Source organism: Hermetia illucens, chromosome 3, assembly GCF_905115235.1.
Source record: "Hermetia illucens chromosome 3, iHerIll2.2.curated.20191125, whole genome shotgun sequence".
NCBI lineage: Eukaryota > Metazoa > Arthropoda > Insecta > Diptera > Stratiomyidae > Hermetia > Hermetia illucens.
The window spans coordinates 38662666-38689372 of NC_051851.1; the positions used below are offsets into that span (position 1 = coordinate 38662666).

At 41.6% G+C, this 26707-nt stretch overlaps 1 protein-coding gene across 1 annotated transcript in view; it reads left to right on the forward strand.

Moving 5' to 3' along the window:
• The first annotated feature begins 1231 nt into the window (after window positions 1-1231).
• Window positions 1232-26707, forward strand: part of LOC119652688 (probable low-specificity L-threonine aldolase 2) — a 43963-nt gene continuing 18487 nt past the window's right edge. Inside the window, exons 1-2 of the mRNA XM_038056962.1 lie at window positions 1232-1474; window positions 22244-22537. Of these exons, the coding sequence (XP_037912890.1) occupies window positions 22264-22537 (274 nt within the window). The 5' untranslated portion in view covers window positions 1232-1474; window positions 22244-22263. The remainder of the gene's footprint in view (window positions 1475-22243; window positions 22538-26707) is intronic.

The window sequence follows — 26707 nt, forward strand, 5'->3', positions numbered from 1 at the left end:
CAAAGTACTAAATCTGACATGCTGAATGCATATTCGTAACAGGCTGCGCACAAATGGGATAGTTCTACACTCAAATATACTCACACAAGAAGCAAACAAAACCTTTCATACCTGAAGCGCCCAGCTTCCGGTTTCCCGCATCCTACGGCAATATAAAACCGTAGGATGCTTCTGGCTGTCCCATATTTGATGTTGGCGGCAATTGCTGCTTCCTTTATACTCATTCCGACCTCATACAATTTTACCAGGAGGTCTTTTTGCTCTGTCTTGTTGGAATATTAGATGAAGACCCGGATGGACGCTGTTGAACATCAATATCTGACGAAGCTGAGCTTTACTGAGGCTCAGGACTGTACTGTTCATCTAATTCCACATCGTATACGAACCGAAGCTAAAATCAATTACATTATTCCCATTTATGTTACTATCACTCATTGCATTGCATTGCAACAAGATAAGGCAACTACTAATGACAACAAACAAATTTTCAAAACCTTTCTAATTACTTGTTTTGCTTTCAAGTTTTTGTGTAGGTATTCATTAAAGAATTACCACACGCACAGTTAGACTGCATAAAGTGAACCACAATCGTTTACAACAAATTATACTTAGTAGTAGTAAATTAAACTAAGATGAAAAAATTTTAATTTAATTTTTAATTTTACTTTTTTAATTTCATTTGTTAAAGTATTTATTTCATTTTTTAGCGTTAATTTCATTTTTTGAAGCGTTAATTTCATTTGTTGAGGCGTTAAGAGCCTTAATAATATATATTCGATAGTTTGTGGCTATATATTCACAACGCAAACAAGTTCTTTAGGTCAACACTGAAATTAATCCCCACAAAGTCATTTCGCTATCAACAGCTATTTTTCTTGATAATCAACCTAATCATATAATGCAAATCAGTCTACATATGAATATGCAAGTTTTTCTACACTTGAAGATAGATTTCATACAATTTGACCGGTTACATGGCATACAATTGCAAGCATTCCAATAGAACTCTCCCAAAGTTCTCGATCAAAAAAGTAGCTGGCCCTTGTGTTTACAGGTAATATGAATTTTAAACCAACTCACAAATATGTACATATGTAAATTTACCCCCAACTGAGCGTCGTAGTAAATACAATCACTTGTGTAATAGAGCAGTCCCAATTAGCGATAAGATTACGAGGAATCCAATAAGCTGAATTATAGCAATCAGCGAAAAATTTCCAGTCACTATCTAAGCTGAGTGCCCGAATACAACATGAACCTCTCTTGAAATAGAACTCGCTCGAAGATACAACTCAGTCTAAGCATAATTTTAGTATCTCTCACGATTTTTAGTTTTCTATCTCTCATATTACGGATAAGACGTTGGAGACTCGCCTCGCTAAAGTGCCGGCTGTTGTTATAAGATTCAGAGGCTAGTGTTCAATTGTGGAGACTTCTGTGTAGTTTGAACTCGAGTGCTATCAATTTATCATTTGTGAGTATTCTTCTTGATATTTAGTTCTACCCTGAACATAATATTTTGAGTCAGAAAGTATCTAGTTCATATCTATGTAGATTATATCCCTTCCGTCAAGCGCATTGTCCTCAATGAACTATCGTGCGCGCATGACAAACAGATTTACACAAGTTGATAAGTGGAAATTCATTAAACTAAAAGATCCGTGGAGCGGTCTTCTAGTTTCTAGTCTTCTAGGTGGAAATAGTCAATTATATATTCTATGTATATTCGTGACCGCGTGAATGAGTGACAATGTGAAGCATGTGCTAATAACTACATAGCCTACCAGTAAGAGAATTTTTCATTCACACTTTTGATTTGGTAACATTTACATTTACCAACGCCTGCAGTGTGCTTATAACCTGACGCGCACTGATCCGCTACTCAGACTAAACTGAAATTAATGCGAAAAACAACATTTTTAAGGTTTTGTTTGCAAATCAAAACCTTATTAAAATCGGTTCAATGTCTGTCTCTCTGTCTTTTTTTTTATACGTTGGAAGGTAGAAAGGTTCAAAACCTACCGCTGGCTCCTGCCATACGGTTATGTGAGACTTTTGCCTCTTTGCCTTTTTTTTGCCATTCCAAAATAGAATCACTTCGTGCCAATTGCCGACGATTGGAATAGGGCTCACCGATTGCATATGATGGGTCATAGAGGCGTCGGACCTCGTTCGCTAAGATATCGACGGGGATCATGCCGGCTATCATACAAGCTGCTTCATCTGAAGTTGTACGGTAAGCGCATGACATACGTAATGCGTTCAATCGGTATGGGATTGCGATTTTTCTTCTGTTTGCTTCCATCTTCAAAGACGATGCCCAGACTGGAGCTGCATAAAGCAAAATGGAGCTAACAACACTCGAGATTAGGAGCCGACGGCTTTGCCTAGGACCACCTATATTTGGCAACATTTTTGCCAACAATGTAGCCACTCTGGAAGCCTTGGTTGCAAAATTTTCAAGATGAGACTTGAACTTCAGTCTTTGGTCAACCATGACTCCTAGGTACTTAAGCGTTGGCTTCGACTGTATTATGTGTTCACAATCCTGATCTTTATCGACGTATGCTTCTTTCGCTTTGTAATCAAAACTACCTCGGTTTTATGCTCCGCGAGTGTCAGACCAGCATCCTCTAGCCAAGACCTGATTTCAAAAATTGCCTCGTTTGTGAGTACGTCGATCTGATCAATGTCTTGGGCCACGATAGTTACTCCGATATCGTCTGCGAAGCCAATGATTGTCACTCCTTTGGTTAGTTGCAACTTTAAAATTCCGTCATACATTATTATCCACAGGAGAGGACCGAGGACTGATACTTGTGGAACCCCGCAGGTTATTGTATACGTCTTAGGTCCATCGTCCGAATCGTAACACAATATCCTCTCCCGGAGAAATTCCATGACTATCTGCACCAGATTTGCCAAATTTGGCTAAAGCCGCAATTATTTTGCTCCACTTTACCGTATTAAAGGCATTCTTCACGTCGAAAGTAACTACCGCGCAAGATTTATTGGCCTCCATTGCTTTTTCCGCAATTTCCGTCACCGTGCTGATGGCATTGACAGTGGATCTTGCCTTTCGGAATCCGAACTGCCTGTCTGAGAGACCGCCCTCCCTTTCTGTGATTGGTACAAGCCTATTGAAGATGACCGGTTCGAAAAGTTTGCCGATGCCGTTTAGCATGCCTATAGGTCTATAAGACGTCGTAAATGTTTCAGAGAACCACATTGGAACTGTTTCGACGGCCACTGTGAGTGCTTTATTCGGAATGCGGTCTAAACCTGGGGCTTTATATTCGGCAATCTTCTTCGCGGCTTCCAGGACTTCTTTCCTGGTTACTTCGGGAATTTCACCGGGATCTACCTGGACAGTGGGTAGGTTCGACTCACTTGAAACGTATGGGAAGAGAGTGCTAATGATTTCCCGCAGCAAATCAGAGTTGGTGATCGGCGCTTTCCCTTGATTGTTGCCATAACTGCCTTGTATGCACCTCCCCATGGGTTTGTCTGTCTGTCTGTCACAAGCGCTTTTCTCAGAAACGGCTATACCGATTGACACGAAATTTGGTGAGAATGTGGGACCCCCAGACATGCAGTGAGTGATATCCTCGCAGGTTGAATTTAGGGGGGGGGGGGGGGGGGGGTCCCCATACATGTAAAAGGGGGTGTAAAATTTTTTTCACCGAACGTAGTCATGTTGGGTATTAAATGAAAGGTCTCGATTAGTACTTTTCGAAGCCCAACTTAGTTTTGAGATTTGTTAAAAAGGCGGGGAGTGGGATGGGTGGGAAATGATGATATCGATACCTATTCAAATTAAGTTAATAATAGTATATTACCATATTTTTGGGGAAATTGAGTAAAACGCCCCTTAATTTTATCCCAGAGTTATAAACGTTGGTAGTGGTGTGTGTGTGTGTGTGTATGGTGGGGGAGAAGCTACAGCTTCTGAGCACTCAGGCCGTGTTGGCCCATTGTACTCGCCTCCCCCGTCTAACGGAATATTCCGGATTCCTTAACGTATCGCAGGATTTCCGTTAGTGGATGTGATGCTACCCGTCGCAATTGGAGAACATCGGCACCAAAGATCTGATGCCTGATGCGTCCATAGGCGGGGCATTCACATAGGAAATGCTCCGTGGATTCCGCTTCCTCATTACAGGAGGGACACATATCATCTTCGGTAATTCCTATTCTGAACATATATGCGGTGCGTATGTTCGGTTCTGGCAGGATAAGTTTGGTGTGTCGAGCAGCATTTAAGCTCTCTCTCATTATGGGAAACTTGTTCCCAGTTTTTGAAAACAGATTTAGCCAATGCTACTGATACTCCAATTGCTGGCTCCGGTCCCGGCATAGGGGAGATTGATCCCTCTTTCGCTAAAGCGTCCGAGATTTCATTTCCCTCTATGCCACAGTGACCAGGTACCCAGAGTAAATAGTTGGTAGTAGTATAAAATATAATATGAAGCATATTATCCCAAAGTTTGATCAAAATCATACTATTACTAACAAAGTTACAGTAGCTCAAAGTTGACTCTCCCCTGTAAATTTACTGCAACTAAATATCAATATGACATTGAAGTGGGTAGTCAGACATGCTAAATGCAAATACATAAGGGGCTACGTACAAATGGAATAGTTCTACACTTAAATATACTCATAGAACAAGCAAAAAAAACCTTTCATACCTGCAGCGCCCAGCTTCCGGTTTCCCGACTTGTTATTTCTCTATTCTTAACCTACCTTCTCATTAACTACCTTAACAGTTTAACTTAATCTAAGGTATAAACTAGGGAGTAAACTAACTTATCACCAGAGAACTATTGTAAGGAAAAGTCGAAAAAAACCTCTACTTATTGAACTTTTGATAGAACCACCCGGGCGGGGGAGGAACTAGGATGTGGGTTGGGATGGGGTGAATGCGGGAGAGGTTTGGCAAAAAGAAGCTAGGATTGGCGCTAGGGATGGGTGGATTTTGAAAATTGGGATGAGGAGTAGTTACCGGTGTAGAAGATTACTCTACCGTCGGGGTCGAAAAGGAAGTTTCAGGTATGGAGAGATACGAGAATTTGGGGGAACAGATAAGTTCGTAGAAGATTCTCTTCGACGATATCGACCTGTTTGGCCTGAGAGATATGGGGATTAGGATGGGTTTGACATTTACTGAGGAAGTTGGGGGCATGACGAACTAGGACGGCGGCGATGCGGGGCGTTTGGCAGATGTCGTAGAGGATCTGGTTGGAAATGTATTTAGACCGGTCTTCGTTTTTGTAAGTGTTGAAGCAGGGGCGAAGAATTCTGCACTCTTTGAGTCAGAGTCGTTCGATTTGGATAGGAGAGTTGTCGGACCAGAAAATGAAGCAGGGGACGGATAATCTGTTTGTGGCAAAACAACTTGACTTTCAGAGATCTTGGGATGTTGTATTTCTAGATTGGGTAAAGGGATTTGAAGGCACCAATTGCACGGCATAGTGCCCTCGTGATATGTCGGTAAGTGACTATATTTACGATTGGGATTAGGGCTTTTTGAATTTTGAGGGCTAGGATTGATTGTTATACCTCATTTTCGGTGTCATCTTTATGTTACCGCAGAATAAATTGTTTCCTCTGCCTCAGATTTTCAAGGATGCGCGGCCCCTGAGGCTCCCTGCCATTTTTGACATCCTCAGGTCATTATTTGGAAGATGTCCCTAAATAAAGGATATGCGAGGCGAAGGTGAAGGAGAAAAGGAGGAAGTCCACAAATTAAAAGGATTTAATTAGCGTTCATAGTATGATCTATATTATAAATCCGTAAATAGCAGTAGAATTAAAAGAAATATAAAATAAAAGTAGGAACCAAAAAGGAAAACCCAACAGAAAACCGGGTGAAAAAAATAAGAATTAACAAAAAATAACTAATTCCAATTGGTCAAGCCAAAATCATAAAATAAATAATGCATTAAAACGAATATAATTTAAATAAATAAAGGAAGAAAAATTAAAAAAAAAAAGAATAATAAGAAAACGAAAATAAAAAAAAAATAAAACGCAAAAACTTACACTTTTCACTCCGAGCCCGTCGTGACGTGTACCATCTACACGTTGGTTTCAAAAAAAAAATTATTTTCATCTCAAAAGTACAAAATATGCCGGAACATTTTCTGACTAATCGCCAGATTTTTCCAACGAGAAACAGAAAAATTTTTCCGTAGTTCCCTTTTTCCAAGTAAAACAAAATTAAAGTTTTTTCTCTTCCTTGTTTTCTTTCCTGAGTCTTCCCAGCACCGCACACGCGAAATTAAAACTCCACCATAAACCACTCCAATTCAACTATTTTAACTATTTTCCCCACAGCCGGAATACCATTTAACTAACGCAAGATAGTTAATTTGCCCATCTTCCGCCCTTCATCAGCTCTAGACTATAATTTTTTCCCAGATTTGCTACATTAATTTAGGATTGACTTTCTTTACAAGAACGCGAACTAAGAGATTTGAAAGAAACTCGCTCAAAACACTCAAATAACTCATTTAAAACAAAACGCTAAAACCGCGGACAAAAGCCTAATTTCTCACCTCTTTTCTACTCTCCCTTTTTCGTCCTCATTCCTCGATGGTTAATTTAGCCATCTCGCGCCGTTCATCAGCTGTCCACCTCGAGAAGATTCCGATCCCGCTACGCTCGCCTTGAACTTCGAAAGTTCATAGTGCAGCAACATACGCATGCGCACCCGGATGCCGCAAATCATTCCCCTCTGTCACGATCAATTCGCCCGAATGCATTCAATAATGCTTAATCTACGGCGAAAGTTAAGGAAATTGCACATAGAATGCATTATTTGAGCAAATTAATCCAGAAGAAAACTGTGGCCATGTGGGGTATCAAATGAAAGGGCTCAATTATTACTTACTTACTGAAACATAGAGGAGTGAGGGTTCAAAATATGACCATCAAAAAGTGCAGCAGGTCTCGTTCTCAGAACCTATCCATCCGACAAATCTGAAAAATAATCACAGTAGTGCATCTCTACGAAATCTAGGCCTCAAAATACATCCGGTTTCGATATCTGTAGAAATAAAGTTAATAACAGTACCGGGCAACCCCCCTTATGTCATCCCAGAAGTACAAAATTTTATATATAAGATGAAAGGGACAACATAATGCACAATTTGTCAAGTTTGAAGAATATCTAACTATTATTAACAAAGTTATAGGGGGTGAAACTTTGCCATTTTTTGTGAATTTCGTGCTTTCTACAACGTGTATGACGTCAGCATCCCATATCAATCGTACCAGCATATATCAGCGAACACCACAACGAAGTAAGTTTTTATGAATGGGGTCGCCAAGAGTTATTTTGTTTTAGTTTTTTAGTCATTTATATATGAATATCAATTACTCCAAATATGCTTAAATCTAGGTATATAGTATATGCGTCCTAATCAAGTTTGCGGGTAGTGTCTAATTCAGATTGATATATTTGTCCATTAAACTAGCCGTATTTAATATACGTACTATATATGTACATATACATGCTTTTGTACACGAAGTAAATTGAAAATATGGGTAAGATCAATTTATATACGTGCATATATATCTGCCAGGTGCACTCCTAATTAATTTCCGTTTTTTTTGTGAATAAAACACATAATTCCAAGGGGACCGTAATAGCTATTTTTTCGAAATATTTTCCATCGCTTTTTACACATCTCTCACACCTTTCTGGTAATTTGTAAATACCACCCCAGTAGAATTGACTGTCTTTGGAGTTGAACCATTCAGTGAGCCATTTCCGCAAATTTTCGGAGCAGTCGAAGTGCTTCTCAGAAAGTGGGTGGCCCAATAAGGTAAACAGGTGGTAATGCGATGGGGCCAGGTCTGGTGAGTAAGCTGTATGGTTAAGCACCTCCCGCTTGAATTTCTCCAGCGTGTCGCGAACGATTTTCGACTTACCATAAAACAAAACCTCATTAAAATCGGTTTACTGTCTGCCCATCTGTCTGTCCGCCTATTGCTCGCACTTTTCTCGGAGACGGTTTTAGGAATTAATACCAAATTTGGTGAAAAGGCGTGAACTGTAAACTCTCACGCATACAGTGAGTTACATGATTCTACCTCGAATTTAAGGGTGTCCGCATATATGTAAAAGGATATTTGAACCTCTAGGATAGCGGTCTTTGCGGTTGATGGCAATTTTATTTTCATTCTGTATAACTTTTTGTTGAGAAAATAAAGCCAGGTTCAACAAATACCGAACTTCGTCATCAGCGAATCGTCGAGAACATTTACAAAAAGTGAACTGGAACTACTCAATAACGGACTCAATTTCGAAATAGGTACTAAGCCACGAATTGAAAACGTAGTCATCGACGTAGAAGGAGCCATTCGGCATCTAAACTCTGAATCAAAGGAAATCATTCGTAAAGAAGTCGGGGATATTCTACACAAGAGAACTACAAGCGAAGAAAACATACAGATAATTTTTTTAAGTTGAGAAACAATAAAAAAAAATTTTTTTTAAGTTGAGAAACAATCCTCTTCCTGACTTTATAAAAAGGGTAAAAAAAGCGCTCAACGAAAGTAGGAAAATACTGGGAAACATTGCAGATCTAAAGATGCCGAACCTGCCTTTACCGAGAATTAGGATCCAGCCAAAAATCCATAAGCAAGGTAATGAGACACTAGAAATCATAGCGGACACCAATTCTCCAACCTATAAAATTGCAAAGCGGCTTATGGAAGATATCAGTATCCTCGGAAATTATCACAGCCAATATTCAGTAAAAAATAACCTGGAGCTAGTGAAGAAACCTACTGCACTCAAAAAGCTGGAAGGAAGCGACTGTCTGGTATCATTTGATGTAAAGGCCTTATATTCGAGCATACCAACCAAAGAATCTATTTCGAAACTCGAGGATTGGCTAACGGAACAATGTGTGGAACTTAACGAGATGAAAAGGGTAAAATCTACACAAAATTAACAGCTCTCTGAATGAATGAGAATTACTTCATCTGTGGAAACCAATTTTACAAAACCACTTCAGGAACTGCAATGGGGAATGCGTTATCCCTATTGATAAACGAAATTTTCATGAAAAGCATAGAAGAAGAAATTTAAAAACGGGGTATCATGCCAAAATTTTAGGCGTGTTACGTAGACGACGTATTCGTAATAGTCCCAAACACAATATAACTTTCAAAATGGAAAAGTAAGATGATCAAGGAATCGCGTTTCATCAATTATAAGAAATAACAGTTCGATATATTCAGAAAGAAAACTCACACACAGCATACCATACCGAGGACCTCAAAGCACACATATGGACAGAAAATTGCGGCTTACCCCAGTATGGTACATAGATTGCTAGCGACACCATTGACGGAAGAGCGCTTCAAAAAGGAAATAAACTACATAAAAGACACAGCGGTGAAAAATGGATATAGTAGGGATGAAATAGACAGAATACTACGTAAAAACAAAATAGGGACCAACTCACAATACATTACGCTCAGACCTGAGCAATTTATATATCTGGGTTCGATAGCATTAAGCATTGAGTCAATGGAGAACTGCGTAATGAAATTGCTTCACGCATTAACGCAACCTGGATGAAGCGGCATTCCACAACTGGTGTTCTTTGTGATCGACGTGTCAGCGCACGTCCCAAATTTAAAATTTACTACAATGTAGTCTGTGTACCGCTCTCTATAATCCTGAGTGTTGGCCGACTATCAAAGACAATGAACTGCGTCTTGTGGTAATAGGGACGAATATGTTGCATTGAACTAGTGGCGTGACACGTTTTGATCACATCCGAAATGAGAATGTCCGCGATCGATATGGGGTTGCAACGACCGTGGAAAAACTGCGAGAGAGGCGTTTTCGATGGTGTGGTCACGTGATTGGCGCCAACGAGAATTCACTTGTCAATATTGGTCTGAACATCGAAGTCAAAAGGCCGGCCGAAACAACGGTGTCTTGATACGCTAGATGCCCATTTAAAAGCCTCGCGATTGCATCTAGATCAGGCATTTGATAAAATAAAATGGCGAAACCGATGACGACGAGCCGACCCCGCTTGTGAACGGGACAGAGGCTAAAGAAAAAGAGCAAGATGTGAGGAGCGATGAGTGCCAGACAGTTCCGTGTCACATAGTTAAAAATTCTATTGGCTTCTATTTTTTAGAAAGCGAATTAAATAAATCATTTGATCGAAAGCACTGTATTAATAATAATAAACTTCATACGCTTCACACTCTAATATTATTAGCAAATGCGAAGAATTTAACCTACAACAGACATAAACAAGTCGGAAAACCGAAGTAACTAACACCACACGGGCAATCTGATCGACCACTTCGCGAACAGCAGTAGACTTAGCAGTTGTCTCCTGAATGTACCTAACGAGAGAGGAGTTGACATTGGCCTAGAAAACAGTCACCATCCAATGGTCGCTTACGTTTACCTGCGTGCTGCGTTCGCCACTTCTCACAGGGTTGGAGAGCTGCCACCCCCATGTTCAACATCGCCAGAAAATATCAATGAGTATTGAACGTCCAACAAAAATGTTCTTTTCATGGGTGCTTTGCAGGTCATCGGCCACGCTGCGAAGGAGCCTCATTAGATTTGAAGAAAGCTTTCGATAGTGTGAACAGGAAGAGTATCTGACTTGCTCTACACAAAATTCCGGCGAAACTTGAAGCTATTATCAGATTGAAATATGATGGCGCAAAATGTCACAAGCTGCACAGAGGTAAAATCTCATAGGATTTTGAGGTCCACTGCAGAGTCCGTCAGGGTTGCATCTTGTCACCGATATTATTTATTTTTATTACCGATGGCATTCTTTTTTCGCACTGTCCGAAGGACGTGAAGGAGTTGAATGGACGATAACATCTTTTCTCACACACCTCGACTACGCTCTTACCATCCATTTACACTCTCACCAGACTGGACTGGACTTTGGCCAAATGGCTTTGGATTTGGAAATAGGCGCAAGTAGAGTTGGACTGAAGATAAGCACTAACAAAACCAGGGTTGTCAGTCTGATGGGTCATTGTACTCTCCCTATCTCTTTTACAGCGTTGCTCAATGCATTAGATTCCCTTCCGCTGCTTTGTATAAAATCTGGAAATGCAGTTATCTCAACACCAAGGCCACGTTGAGGCTATTTTGTGCAAGTATTCTCTCTGTGTTATTATATAGGAATAGCACATGGAAAGTGAACTCCGCTACTCAAAAGCTCCAAGCTTTCGTCAATACCTGTCTGCGTCGTATCATCGAAGTACTCTGGCCTGGCGCTATTACAAACGAAGGATTTGGTCTGCGCATAGGCCTGGTAAACATAGACGGCGACAGTTGCATTGATGAATCCAGTAGAATCCCATGATGCCAACGAGTGGGCTGGCCAAGGGTACTTGTCGCAGAACAGTGAGCAGGGGTGCGGATGTCTCAGGGAAGTCGTGGGGGTGCTGAAGTACATTTCATGTAATCGCAAAAGATGGCGTAGGTGTGGTTGACGCTCTATACCCCACCAAGGGGTAAATGGCAACCATATACATATATACATAACAGAATTGATCCCCTTCTTCTGGACGTATATCGAAAAGGATGCTGAACATTTTTTTATATATGTACAAATTCAGCTATTTCCTTTGTTTTTGTTTTAATAATTGTTTGTCTCCAGATAGCTGAGTCATTAGGGCGCAAGTTTGTCGTACGGTCGGTTGCGGTTCAAATCTCGCTGGTAGCATTGGGATTTGTATCGTGATTTGACGTCTGAGTTAAATCAACGTAATAATCTCAGGCTAGCGCAATGCTGACCACATTGCCTTCTATAGGGTCCTGTAATCCTGTAGCGTACCGTTACGGTCTTAAATGAAGTGCTCTAACACACTTCAAGGCTCTGATCCAATTGGATTGTTGCGCCAATGATTATTATATTATAATTGTTTTTTCTAAGCCTTCGCAAATTGAGTACAGTTACTTCCTGGATGTGCGTCGTATGTCCAAATTACAATGAAGAATTAGAACCAAAGAGAAAAGGAAATTATCTAGGATATCATAAAATGCAAACACAGCACGATTGCACGATAGATTTTGTAGTACATAGTTCCAGTAAATAACCAAAAGGGACATCATTTGTCACAGATTATCTGGAGGTGAAATTCTTATTTAAGGGAGTCGATCGGTTTTGGCACCACTTCAGCGAGGGTCTCCCTTATTCCAGGTTTAAGACCTGGAAATATACATTTATCCTCATAGGTAAACAAGTCTGAGTTGAAAACCTTCAACAGCAATAACTGTGCAGGAATTATAGGATCCTGAGCCAACCCGGAGCCAGACTATAGCCTATAAAAGCAACGAATCTCTTGCCTCCGGAGCAGAGTTAGATGTTATCGTAATTCCTGCTCATATGTCCTGGTAGACTAACAATTGAAAGATGTAAAGCTAATATTGTTTCCTCGCTTTGTTTTTGAATTGCATTTCGAATTGAGGCAGTTGCGAGCCCACTTGATGAAGTATCGGATCAACTGAGCAGAAATGATCTTGTCTTTGTCCATCTCTGATTCGGACACTTTAGGTCTGCCCTAGGTCGTTGCCACCCTCAATATAATTCACACTCATATCATATTTTCAGATAAACAGAAGGGAGAAACCAAAACCTAGCCACTCATTTTAATCAAATTATTTCCAGGATGGAGAGAGACATCGTCTGATGAGTTGCTTCTGCCCCGGACGAAGCCATCAACCATCGTTTATGGTGACTTCATTCCAATTTTATAGCTGGGAACATGATGAGCAATGTGGGATGTAATGAGCCATTAAAAGGGTTTGTCTAGTATATCGGAGTACCTAGTCAAATTAGGAGTTGAATATTCTTTTCTTGAGGATGCTGGGAGTCCTGAGCCCGCATCTACTTGATGACGAACCGAACCACTTGGGAAGCAGCTTACTTCCTCTTGTGTGGTCCCCGAACTCTTCTTTTTTGAGTTAAATACCCAAGTGTATCAAAAAAAGTTGACTGGCGGTTTCATCCAGAGCCGAGTCAACTCATCAGACTCTGCCTTACCTCTACCCTGGGAGCAGCGTGACCGTAATCGCTCCATTTATATATAATGACTAGATGACGGACCGGACAAAGTGGCCCGGTTTAGGTTTGAACTTACGACGGATTTCACTTCAAAATAATTCACACTCATGTCGTCTTTGCGACTATATATAAATGGAGCGATTACCACCTCTTGCTATTTTCGCTATCAACCTATGGAGTAAAGGACTGCTTTCTATTGACCTGTAAGAAGCCACGCTTCTTTTGTAATGATGACTCGCTTCACTTTTACACCATTCCCAAACAACGTAGGTCCTTGTATAGTCCATCCATGGGAAAGCAGCTAAGTATCGATTATCCTGCAAAAGTAATCTGACCAGCTATCACTCTTTAAGCTTAGTCAATTACCTCCGCAGAGTCATCAATCTTAAAGCTAAAGTTTAAACATCTTAAGAGGTACTTAATCAGCTCTTCTATCAAGAGGCAATTTCACATCCCCTTTTCCTATACGCCAGATCAAATATACACAAATATATGGATGGGTATGTGTTCTATATTTACGAAGCACCATCTATAATTACCACTTCCCGTCCGCTTTTTATCTGCTATATTAAAAACAAAATTACTATCAAATGAGTGAGCTAAGTGACAAATAGTTGTTTGCTCCAAAAGTAATTCATTCTAATTTAAAAGCCATTACATTATAAAAATAATCAATTCTATTTTGTAACATTATTTCCATTCCATCCTCACCGCAAATTGCTCCATTACTGGAACGGCAAAACCAGTCAGAACCAGGTTCCAAAATTTATTTACATATTCTTCTCTGGTTCAATCGACTTAATAAATTTCATACCTAGACCTTTCGCCCTGTATATATATTGTCATTAACGTTATTTTTCTACCCTTCGAAATCGTCCTTTAATTTCAATGTAATTTAATGAATCGCTTATCGTCACCAGGCCGTTTTGGCAGTGGAATTTTAATTTCTGTTTACATTAATTACTGGAAATCTAATAAAGGAAATTGCATATAAAATGCCTACTTCAATAAATGATTCCCCAGAACAAATAGATACCCCGGAAATAATTATTGGTTTCAGAGCGTAATTACATGGGATTGGCCGAAAAGGGGTAATTAGTACGTATCGTAATGTGTTCCTTTCTTTTTAATATTCCAGGGGTGAGAGCAATAAGTTGTTCCATCGGTGGCAGTGAGAATTTTAAATTTGTCTACGCGTTTTGGCAAGACACTCTTCCTAAATAAACTGAAACCATCCTCATGTTTAAAATAAATAGCAGAAGTGGGGAAACCAAACTATTCTTAATGAATCTCTTCTGTATTTAATGCCGGCTTCTTAGGATGCTTCTTCCATACTGGTTCCTGTGCTTAACATTGTTATATTGGCAAAGTCTTGCTTGCTTCCAGCTTCATGCTTTTCGAGTCCTGCGTGCCGATCTCAGTTATTGTCTCATCTTCTTCCGCTATTCTGTCAGAACGTCTTTTTGCCGCGCTATTCGGAAACAAAAACTTCACATCGCAGGATGATCTTCTGACACTGCTCCTATCTTTTGCAGTCTCTCTATAACTTCTTTGGAGTTCTTTAACCATGCATTTCTGGTTGGTAGGTTCTAATTACTCACGCGCTTGGACCAGCCATTTTGTAATATTACATATATTTCTTATCTCACTCTCTTTTATAAAGCATAGGTAACTAGAAGCTTGACATCTCTATGAAAACCTGGGTTTGGAAAAGCTCACGCTAGGAAACTATTCCCAACTGCGAAAAGAGGGTCGTTCCAGTCAGCTTTCACCAAACGTGTTGATAAAGCATTAAATAAATGGTCACTGGTCGCTACGAACCCAGCTCACTTGCGGATAATCAAAAGAGTTGATCACTATATATGTTTCACAGAGCACTTAAAGGGAGTATGGTGACCAAACCCAAAGAAGAGGAAGCCTGAAAAACTTCGATAATTTGGAGGTAGATAAACAAGTCTTCTTTTTTCTTCAGTCTTTGTCCCGTTCACTAGCTTGGTCGGCCTTTCGTGATCGATTTCACTATTTGGCTCTATCAAATGCCTGATCTGAATGCAATCACGAAGCTTTTAAATCCCCATCCCGCGTATCAAGCCACCGTTATTTCGGCCGGCATTTTGGTCCCTTATCATTCACTTCGATGTTCAGAAAAATTTTGGCAAATGAATTCTCGTTGGCGCGAATTACGTGGCCATACCATCGAGGTGATTAAACAAGTATGGAATATAAATTATTCAAATCCCTATGAAAGTTCATGGATCAATAAGCAATCTATAAATATAGGACTAAATATGGATATTATAAACTGCAGCTCCCCTCTTTAGACTCACATAAGTAAAATTCAAAGTGGACTTCAACTTATCTATTTGTTATCTTATGTTAGCTGGATTCATGGGGACTATTATCCAGTTCTGCCCTAAGAAGAACGAAAAACAAATTAGCGATATATTTGAGACTCGCTTTTTGGATAAAGGGTAGATAATAATAATCGTTGGCGCAACAGTCCATATTGGATCAGAGCCTTGAAGTATGTTAGAGCACTTCATTCAAATCCGTAGCAGTACACTACAGCACACTGTAGGAGGCAATGTGGTCAGCATTGCGCTCGCCGAAATTATTACCCTGATTTGACTCAGGTACTCATTCATAGCTGAGTCGACAAATTCCTCTGCCACCAGTGAGATTTGAACCGCGACCACGCTCTAACCACTTGAGCCATCCGGACCACACGGGGGAAGATACTTAAGGCATTTTTTCAAAGGCCTTCCATAGCATACATATCAAAATGAGTAACTTTTGCATCATCCCCAATATCTGTTCATTTGTGTTACTTTTGCTGAAAGCTAGGAAAATTGAGGATACTATGAATTGATGCTTTACGTTCTTTCCTCTATAAATCAGCGCTACTGGAACCTGCTGTTTCTCCCCAGGACTTCCCACCGTTCTTTACCACATACCTTTAGTGTATTACACAACTTACAATACTACTTTCGCCGTCTGGTCAATATATCCGCGGCTATCTGGGCCCTACATCATTTGTTATTATCTGTGGCCAAAACAATCCGATGACACGTCGCAATCATGAGTTGATGAAACCTTGAAACTTTCGAGAAGCAGTCGCAGGGAATGTTGGTGTTGAGACAGTCGCATTTCCTGATTTACCATTATTAATGCATCGAGCGGGAGTAGTTTAGTGCCACTTTAAGATATACAAACTGTTCGGTGCTCTGAATATTGCGTCTAATGAAAATAGGAAGGATGTGATACCGATTCAGATTAAAAATTCAGAGCAATTAGGATCACATTCATCACTCGAAGAGAGAGCAAGCAGATGTCTTCCACGTGGTAGAAGTGCTTAGAAAAAAATGACGTAATCCATGGAATCCTTCCGCGTACTTCCAGGCAAAGCAGTATAAAAATAAGCCACCGATATTGAGAAAAAAAAGTAACGATGATGGGGTGGATCCTGGAAGACCCTACTTTAGACTTTAAATTAGTCCGAAAGTTAATCTTCTATGAAACACACGTCATTGAAAGGGTGCTTGTGAACTTCCTGCTGCCCAGAGACGTTAGCTAAAGTAATCTCAGAACGATCGAACCTTTTTCTGTTATGGATCCCTTCCTTTGACCACGTCAATATCATGCGGATCATTTTAAAATGATGTACGAAGATTAGATTCCCGGCCAGGTGGAACTTCACCGATTTCGAGAAGGGATTATATTTTAAATCCTCTAGGTAGAGTGCCAATTAGGAAAAAACAAATAGTTGTCCCAAGGCCCGTGTATGACCTCGGAAAATGTCCACGATGCGCAAATTAAAACATTTAGTTTGATAACTTTGTTCGCAATTATACAAATCTTTTATCCTCCACACATTCATAGGTCTCTTGTCATTGAAGGCATCGAGAAGACAGGATCTTTGCTATGCTATACTTTTTCACTAACTTTATATGTCATGGCCCACGCATTCCAGTTTGCCTAATGATACAATTTCCTACAGTTACTTCCAGGACTCGTTCTCAGAAACTACCCAACTCAATTATTTACATGCCCATGCACATGGTATCTAGAACCGTCTAAATTTCTTGATTCCAGCAAAAGTTCGGTATCCTTTCAGTTACTTGCTGCGCCATTTATCTCATTCGAACCACTACTTTCTCCCAAGGTCAGTTCAGATGTATCCTCTCCTAGAACCTCTGCCACTCAACAAAATGTCTCTGTTGACTTGTTTGGGAACGCCCTCCATTGTCAAACCCTCCAATATTGAAAAAGAAGTCCGAGAGATCACTGTGCGCGTTGTCATGACTCACCTGCCGGACCATCGACCCTACCACAGAGGTACCGTACTCCTCTGTGTTGAAATATCTAGCAATTATTTTAGGGCCGTAGCATTTACTATTCAATACCAAATTTCCCAAAGTGTCTTCGTATTGAGCTGTTGTTGCGATAGCAAAAGTATAGCGGTGCAGACCAAGGACAGAAGATCAAAACTGTCAAACAACCTATAAATCTGGGTAGCACCATTTCTACTGACGGTGGTACCGATCTACATATCATTACTCTCGTTAGCAGTGCAAAATTTTCTTCGTTATGTTGGTCGCTCCCGCTCGCGAAGATCCCAATTACTGCAGGGTGCACTGTTTGGTGCCACAAACTGTTAAAACCATTACTGCTGCAGTAAGAGCAAGGAAGCAGAGTATAGGCTAGTCAGCGCTTCAGAACAGGCCCGTAACATCACGCAGAAAAGTAACTAGATACCTCTTGGCTAAAACACCGTACGGCCAGAGATCTCTTCGAGGTCCTCAAAAAATGGTTTACCTAGTGTCCGTAACTTGGCCTTAGTTAGAGGTGGGCAATCGCAAAGGAAGTACCTGAGGCTTTTCCCCTCTCCTCCGCAGCTTCCACAATGCGAATTAAAGAATATGCTGAGTCTGGCGGCGTCGTCCCCTATAGGCCTATACTCCGTGCAGACCGCCGTAATCTTGTAAGCATTTGTACGCGTCTGCACAAGGGTTCTCGCGATTGGATTTTATTATAGACGGGCCAAATCCTCCTTTACTTGGTGCGGGTAGTGAGCCTTCGCCGTTGCTTCGTTGCAAAGTACTGCGAGTGGATTCCACTCTTAGGGCCGCTAGCGAGAAACAGAGTGCATATCGAAGGGCTGCCGAGAACAGACTCCCACCGTCAGTCCGCTCATTCCCTTATATATTCCTATGACCAGGAACCCAGCGGAAGATTATCTTGAGCATGCCGCCCAGACTGTTCAGTGCACTTCTACACTGCCTCACCAACCTGGATCATGTGGCTGAGTGCAAGACGTTTAGTGGCTGCTTCGCTACCTTCCGAATTAGACTGGATTATGCTGGTTCTTAATAATCATCATCATCATCATCATCAACGGTGCAACAACCGGTATCCGGTCTAGGCCTGCCTTAATAAGGAGCTCCAGACATCCCGGTTTTGTGCCGAGGTCCACCAATTCGATATCCCTAAAAGCTGTCCTGACCTACGCCATCGCTACATCTTAGGCAGCCATCGCTACATCTTAGGCAGGGTCTGCCTCGTCTTCTTTTTCTACCATAGATATAGCCCTTATAGACTTTCCGGGTGGGATCATCCTCATCCATACGGATTAAGTGACCCGCCCACCGTAACCTATTGAGCCGGATTTTATCCACAACCGGACGGTCATGGTATCGCTCATAGATTTCGTCATTGTGTAGGCTACGGAATCGTCCATCCTCATGTAGGGGGCCAAAAATTCTTCGGAGGATTCTTCTCTCGAACGCGGCCAAGAGTTCGCAATTTTTCTTGCTAAGAACCCAAGTTTCCGAGGAATACATAAGGACTGGCAAGATCATAGTCTTGTACAGTAAGAGCTTTGACCCTATCGTGAGACGTTTCGAGACAGTTTTTGTGGATTTATTTTCGAGGCAAGCTCGCTGGGACGTTCTCTTTATAATCCTGGATATCTAGAATGCGCCCTAAGGTCTTTAATACAAAAGAGGTGAGGCTAATCGGTCAAAAGTCCTTCGCGGACTCATGTCCGCGCCTCTCCTCTTTGGGAATGGAAACCACGCGGGAGTGTTTCCAAGAATGTGGTACGTGTACCAATGAGAGCTTCGATAAATCTCGACAAGCCACGACACATTATATTATAATCGCAGGCTTTTTATAGCCCAGCCGATTTCATCTTCAGTAATTACCGATCTGATAGCCTAACCCAACTGCATACCCTTCAAGCAAGACTCTGACTCGCAATCCTCTTCGCTGGTGGGCAAGTGCATATGGAATAGCAGCTCCAGATAGACAGAATCTTATCGAGCCTTGCAGATTCACTGGTGCTTTCGATGTCCTGATGACATTCTAACCACCTCTTGGCAATCTGGTCTACTTTTTCAGGCAGTCCTAGTGTGGCTGCCAATGTTTGTGTGGGTAGCAAATGTTGAAGATCTCCCTCGTCAGCTTCCTGGGCAAATCTCCATTCCACCACCGTGGCAATGTCTTCTTTGTGTATTTAGCAGAGTAAAACACTTTAAAGGCTATTTCTAATGACTTTGCCGGAGTCCCGAACTTTAACTCCAGTTCGCTTGATTGGGAAATCTTACCAAATTGTTGCTTGCTCTTGACAACTTTACGGTGCAGTCGATCCTCTTAAGGCCTCTAAGAACTCTAGAGTGGAAAGTATCCAATTGTGATCTGAGAAGGAACTCTGGACAGATGCTCTCCAGCTTCCCACCCTAAGAATCGCATCGTTGGTTAGTATTATAGGAATGGAAAATTGGTGGCTCCTATAAATTTGTGTTAATAACAAAAACGAAGAATGACTCACCTTGACTCACGGTTGACATTTTTTGCTGCGATGATAGATGTCAAATGTCGGACTTCTTCTGGTGGAGCCTACTTCAATTTGCACATTACTTGGTGACTGAAACTCAGATCGGGACACAAAAAGGCGTGTAGGCTCTCCCTGGCCGATATATACATGCTCTCAATCTCTCCCGATCAATGTCCCTTGTGGTATATATGGTTGCCCTTCACTCCTTGGTGTGGTATAGGACGTCAACCACACCTATGCGTTATCACTCGCTGTACTATGGAATAAATTCTAATGTTTACTTTGGAGTCCTTTGGCAGTTTGGCTTCCTCCGATCGAGGATTCCTATATTAGTGGAATTTCGATGAATTCCTCTAGGTAGAAGACGAGAAAATTAGACGAGGCGTATTTTGAGAGCTGAAGATTTATCTGCGCCAACTTTCAGCCTGATCAGCTAGCATAGGAGTCAGTCGCCGTCGGTCCGTCGACGTTCATCTCCTCGAACAGCTCGTTGGCGCCGTCGACTGACGCTTTTGTGTTCCTGCCTATAAACTGCACTTTCTACTTTTGCAGTGCCTCCAGAAAAGGTTGGCTGTTCGCCTGGGGTTCATTTCCCTTGATAACCATCCAGTTTTCGATGAGAATCTTCCGGTTCTGAAGGCCCAAAGATTGGACGAGCTAGTCCTTATTCATGCGAATATTCAGTAATCAAATGCAAGCGACCAATCTCCAGGAGATCTCGTCGTATAAGATGGCTTTGAGTTTTACGCCCTCCCAGGTGTCGCTGATCTTATTGACACACAAACCGAAAAAGTCTTTGGAGGATTTATCTCACACGCTGTAATATTGAACCCACAGACTATCTGTCGGATATCTATGCAGGGGATGAATTTTCACTGTTCAATTTTACCGTCCAGGGGATGCTGGATGACCATCTCCATCTTTCGAAATCGCCCCCCCCCCCTTAAATAACTATCTCTGACAAGGAGAAACTCAGATCGCGCAGGCAGTGCGAGAGCTTGGGTTGCACATTAACGAAGGCAAAATAACGTCAGCACCAAAAACTAAATCGAAAGTTATGATGATGAATTTGGTACTCCATTGTTGATCTTGCTAGTCCTCGGAGAATTGGGTCCTTTGGGCCCCATGATAAAAACATCAAGCCGCATCCAAGAGGAGGATCCCAAGAGGAAACTTTCAACATCACGACCCTTTGGTTGTGGATAAAAGCCGACTAAATGTGCTGCTGTGGATAGGCTACCAAATGCGTATGGATGAAGATGATCCCGAAAAATTGTAAAAAAAAATGCATGGTAGCTGTTGTGAATATCGGCTTTGTAGACATCGCTGTAAAACCGATAAGCTCGGTGTTCCTTACTAGGGCAGACCTAGACCGTACACCGGTCTAGCTAATATTTCGCCGGACCCCAGATTTTATTCTGCCGGCAAATGGAAATGAAAGAATGATTGTAATTTCTATCTACCTTTCCGTCGTATCAAAACATGATTTTGAAAGTGCGTTCGCATTAAGAGATAATTACTTCTGCATTTGCTTACAAGCTTTGTAGTTTGCATCTTACTTCGTGAATTTTCCTTAATTTGCTTTAATTCATAGTTGCACTACTCAGCTCTGATGCCCATGATTTTAAAAGCCTTTGATTCAAGCTATGTCACGTTAGCCATCGGTAAGTTTGATTTTCACAGGCCATGATTTCGTGCCCTTAGGCTTCATCTGAAAACCCCAAATCAACAGCACTGGACATTTGAAATATTCGTCGGAAAGCTATGCACAATTTCATTTCTCGCAATGAAGTCCCGTGTTAATCTGATCGTTAATTTCCAAATACACAACTATATGTACCTCCAAGTATCAAAGTCGCCCTCACTCAGAACTGGATTCTTCTGCATATCTGAAAGCGGACGTAATCCACCCTAGTCACTCGACTTACTACATACAATTGTTTAGGGCGACATCACTAGGGATCCAAGTAACATCTGATAGCACCAACTTGCTCCTCAAATCGTTTGTTCTAATTACATTCCAGGGAAAACGCCACTGAAGTTAAATTTAGTGTGTACACTTACAGTATGGAATAGGATTTTCGTCCTCTAATATTGGGAAATAAAATCTGAAAACTGCGGCGTAACAATATGGAATTCGACCATTCATATGTTAGCTAAAAGGATTTTGTAATATCTCTCACGGAAAAAAAATCCCTGAAATTGTTTGAATAAGAGAACTCTCTCTCAAATGAAATCAGATACAAAACCTGCAGACAATATACCAAAACACATCCCGATTTCAATGTATCTCACTCTAATTCCCGAATTATTTCTATCATCCCTACAGCTCCCTTATTGTCGTCAGTCATGAGTACCAATGTGAGTATGTACGCTCCAGCTTCTGGAATTAACGACCAACAGGACAATGGACTGGACAGGTATTACACGGTCGATATGAGATCAGATACTTTGAGTACGCCTACGGATGAAATGCGACAAGCTATGGCCAATGCAATTGTCGGTGACGATGTTTATGGCGAGGATCCAACAGTGAACGAGCTGGAAAGGAGATCGGCCGAGCTCCTTGGCAAGGAGGCTGCTTTATTCGTAACCAGTGGAACTATGGGCAACCTAATAGCAAGTAAGTACTACGCAATGGGACCTCATTTTAGTTCCGTTGGATCCCTAATGCAGAGAAACAAAGCGGACAATGGTTTAAATGTAAATGCGAGGAATTAAAGTAACAGAACGGCCATTATCCGTTTGTACCGACAATTCCTTTGAAGGGAACTATGTCTAGCTTAATTGATACCAACTGCGTTCTGGTTTGATATGCACAATCTTGTAATAAAGAAAGACATTGCTGAATGAATTAAAACACATACTGAAGTAAGCTGCATACCTACTCAAGTCTTAGGTGAAGCTTGGTTTAAAAAATATAAACTGAACACGTTGCTAAAAATTAAAGATAACACTAGTGCTTTATAGACCGCATGTTATCAGTTTAATATCAAATGGAAATGCCCGTTCTGTACTATTAGATGGTAGGGGACATTAGGGTTTGATGATTTGTTGATAAAAGATAAAAGATACAAATACATAGGTTATAAGGATGAAATTCAAGTTCTTTTTAAATTATTCCTTCTGCTTGGTCTCAGTTCAGGATATATCTACAATTTCTACCACTTTCCCCGCTGACAATGAGTTCCTGGTGGACGGTCCTATGTAGGAGACTTTTTAGGCACAAAGGCAACCAACTTGATCTGTAGTGTGAAAACTTCAAAAAGGTAAACACGAAAATCAAATGGCCAGAAGCCGATATTGAAGTTGAAAACTCAAGAAAGGACAACAGTGTAAATAGAGCCTAACACCACAATCTCTACATATAAATCGTCCTTTTTTATGGCAATGTCAGCATCTTCCTTGGGTGTATTCAGCCCCCTCCTGGTGTGACCTCGGATCTTATTGATTTATCGGGTTTCCTCGGAATCGAAGAGACTCTCAGGGTTTTCTTCGCTTGGATTCCAAACGCGAAGAGGGAGTGCCGAAATACGGCGCTACGGAAGTTGCAGTAGGTAATGAGCTCCTTTAAAAAAATTTTATAATATTGCTAAGCATTTTCGCTTGCAAACAGGAGATACCACCACTTTTCCCTTCGAGGGTGATTCTTAATGATCCGACATTCTGATTACTCCTCCGCGATTATACTAGTTTATTATATTCGGGAAATTTTCTGATTTCTATTTTTTTTTTTCAACGAACCCTATCCTGTTGACCTTATGTAGGGGCATAGCACGATGACTATTCAACGCAACCGTTACTATGCTATTGTCAATTTACCTGACAATGGACAAATCCCGAAGGCTTTTAGAAAATTAAGTAACTTTTACACTTTTACAAGTTAAAACCCTTCACTGAAAGTAGCCTTGATGATAATTCAGTAACAAAAGCTACACCCCAGTCCTTATTCACCCTGATCAAGAAACGGTGGTAGTGCTGGCCTAGATAAGGCTCAAACAATATCAAGTGCCCATGCCTGCTTTTTTGTTAATATATTCAATTTATTCAACTTAGTCATCATCATCAATGGCGTAACAACCGGTATCCGGTAGAGGCTTGCCTTAGTAAAGAACTCCAGACATCCCGGTTTTGCGCTCAGGTCCACCAATTCTTCTTCTTTTTCTTCAGCCTTTGTCCCGTTCACCAGCGGGGTCGGCTCGTCGTGATCGGCTTCGCCATTTGGCTCTATCGAATGCCTGATCTGGGTGCAATCTCGAGGCTTTCAAATCCCCATCCAGCGTATCAAGCCACCGTTGCTTAGGTCTGCCTTTTGGTCGTTTACCATCGACTTCGATGTTCAGACCAATCTTGGCAAGTGAATTCTCGTTTGCACGAATTGCGTGACCATACCATCGAAGACGCCTCTCTCGCAACTTTTCCACGATCGGTGCAACCCCATAACGATCGCGGATATCCTCATTTCGGATGTGATCTAAACGTGTCACGCCACTAGTCCAACGTAGCATCTTCGTCTCCATTACCGCGAGACGCCGTTCATTATCTTTTATGGTCGGCCAACACTCAGAACCATAGAGAGCGACTGGACGGACGACATTGCGGTAAATTTTCGATTTGAGACGTTCGTTGATACGTTGATCACAAAGGACACCAGTTGTGGAACGCCACTTCATCCAGGTTGCGTTAATGCGTGAAGCCATTTCATAACGCAGCTGTCTGGCGTCCTGGCCTACGCCATCGTTCCATTTCAGGGAGGGTCTGCCTCGTCTTGTTATTCTACCATAGACTTTCCGGGCTGGATCATCCTCGTCCATGCGGATTAAGCGACCCGCCCCCCGTAACCTATTGAGGCGAATTTTATCCACAACCAGACGGTCATGGTATCGCTCATAGATTTCCTCGTTATGTAGGCTACGGAATCATCCATCCTCATGTAGGGGGCCAAAAATTCTTCGGAGGATTCTTTTCTCGAACACTGCCAAGAGTTCGTAATTTTTCTTGCTGAGAAGCCAAGTCTCCGAGGAATACATAAGAACTGGCTAGATCATAATCTTGAACAGCAAGAGCTTTGACCCTATGGTGAGACATTTCGAATGAAACAGCTTCTGTAAGCTGAAATAGGCTCCGTTGGAGTAAAGAGGATTTAAAGAGGATCGTACCTCTCGCATTTACCTCAGCATTACGGATCACTTTCTACAGGGCCAGGTTAAGGATGACACATGATAGGCATCCCCTTGTCATTGGCCATTGTCGATGTCGAATTGTCTACAGAATAATGCTGCTGCTTTTATCTGGCCTCGCACATTGGTCTGGGTCAGCCTAGTCAATCTTATCAACTTCGTCGGGATACCGAATTCTCTCATGGCCGTGTACAGTTTTACCCTGGCTAAGCTATCATAGGCAGCTATGAAGTCGATGAAAAGACGATGCAATTGATGTCCATATTCCAACAGATTTTCTATCTCTTGCCGCAGAGAGAAAATCTGATCTGTTGCTGATTTGCCGGAAGCGAAGCCTCTTTGGTATGGGCCAATGATGTTCAGGGCGTATGGGGCTATCCGACCTAGCAAGATGGCGGAGAATATCTTATAGATGGACCCAGAAACGTGATACCCCTATTGTTGTTTCACTTTGTGATATCTGCCTTTTCATGTATGGGACAGATAATGCCTCGTTACGAGTCGTCAAACATTGATTCACTCTCCCACACGTTGAACATCAGTTGATGAACCGCTTGGCGTAATTGGTCGAGTCCATATTTAACCAATTCTATACTTGATGGTGTCAGTATTTGTCCCCCGCCTTCAGTTGGCGGGACCTCCAACTCGCCGATGTTCTGGTTGTTGAGCAGTTCATCAAAGTACTCAACTGATCGCTTCAATATGCCCATTCTGTCGGAAATCAGAGTTCCCTCTTTGTCTCGGCAGGATGAGCATTGAGGTTTGTAAGCCTTTATCCTGCTGTCCCCTGTACTTTTCGAGTTCACAAATATTATACTAGGGATAGGCTTGGAGTGTTCGTTCATCTGCCTCATAGAAGGTATTCTTCTCCGACTCTACAGTCTCCTCTGTAAGGGCGTGTATCTTTCTAAATTTACCTCGGAAGCGGAGAGTGCATAGCCTCTCGCTTATATTTTCAAAGCCGATAATAGCTGGCTTCATTTTTTGGCTGACTAAGAAACCTACTCCGACCACATGGTTTATGGTGTACTGGCTCTTCTCCAGAAAACCGGTCCCTGTTCAATGCATCTCCTGCAACGCTGTTACATCAGCCCTATATTGGGACTGGTTATCGGCTAGCTGTTTGGTAACATGTTGTTTTCCATGTAGGGTTGTCAGCCCTACCAAACCCCCAACCTGGAGGACCAGTTGGTTCAATTTTCCCGGGTTTTATCCTTGTCCGTCTGCAGGTTTTCATTAAGAAAGTGCTCCCAACGGTCACCACGTGAAGCTAAAGATTGGGTTTGGTAGTAGAGCTGTTGGTGTTGATTCAGTAGGCGTTTCCCAGGTTTTATACTTTGTGGTGGGTACCAATCCACATTTCACGCTGGGATCTATACTACGCTTTGACCATCAACATCATTATGGTGTACAAATTGCTTAAGACTAAAACTTAGCACAAAGATTTATCTCTGACAATTACAAATTATACCTAAAAATTAACCTATTGCTTAATTTGTAAAACTAGCTTAGCTCTGTAAAACTAACTTGAGATTCGTGGGAGGATTTAGAAAGGATACTTGTAGGAAAAGTCGAGGAAGAATGACGGCAGTCGCACTTTGAGTAGATTCCAG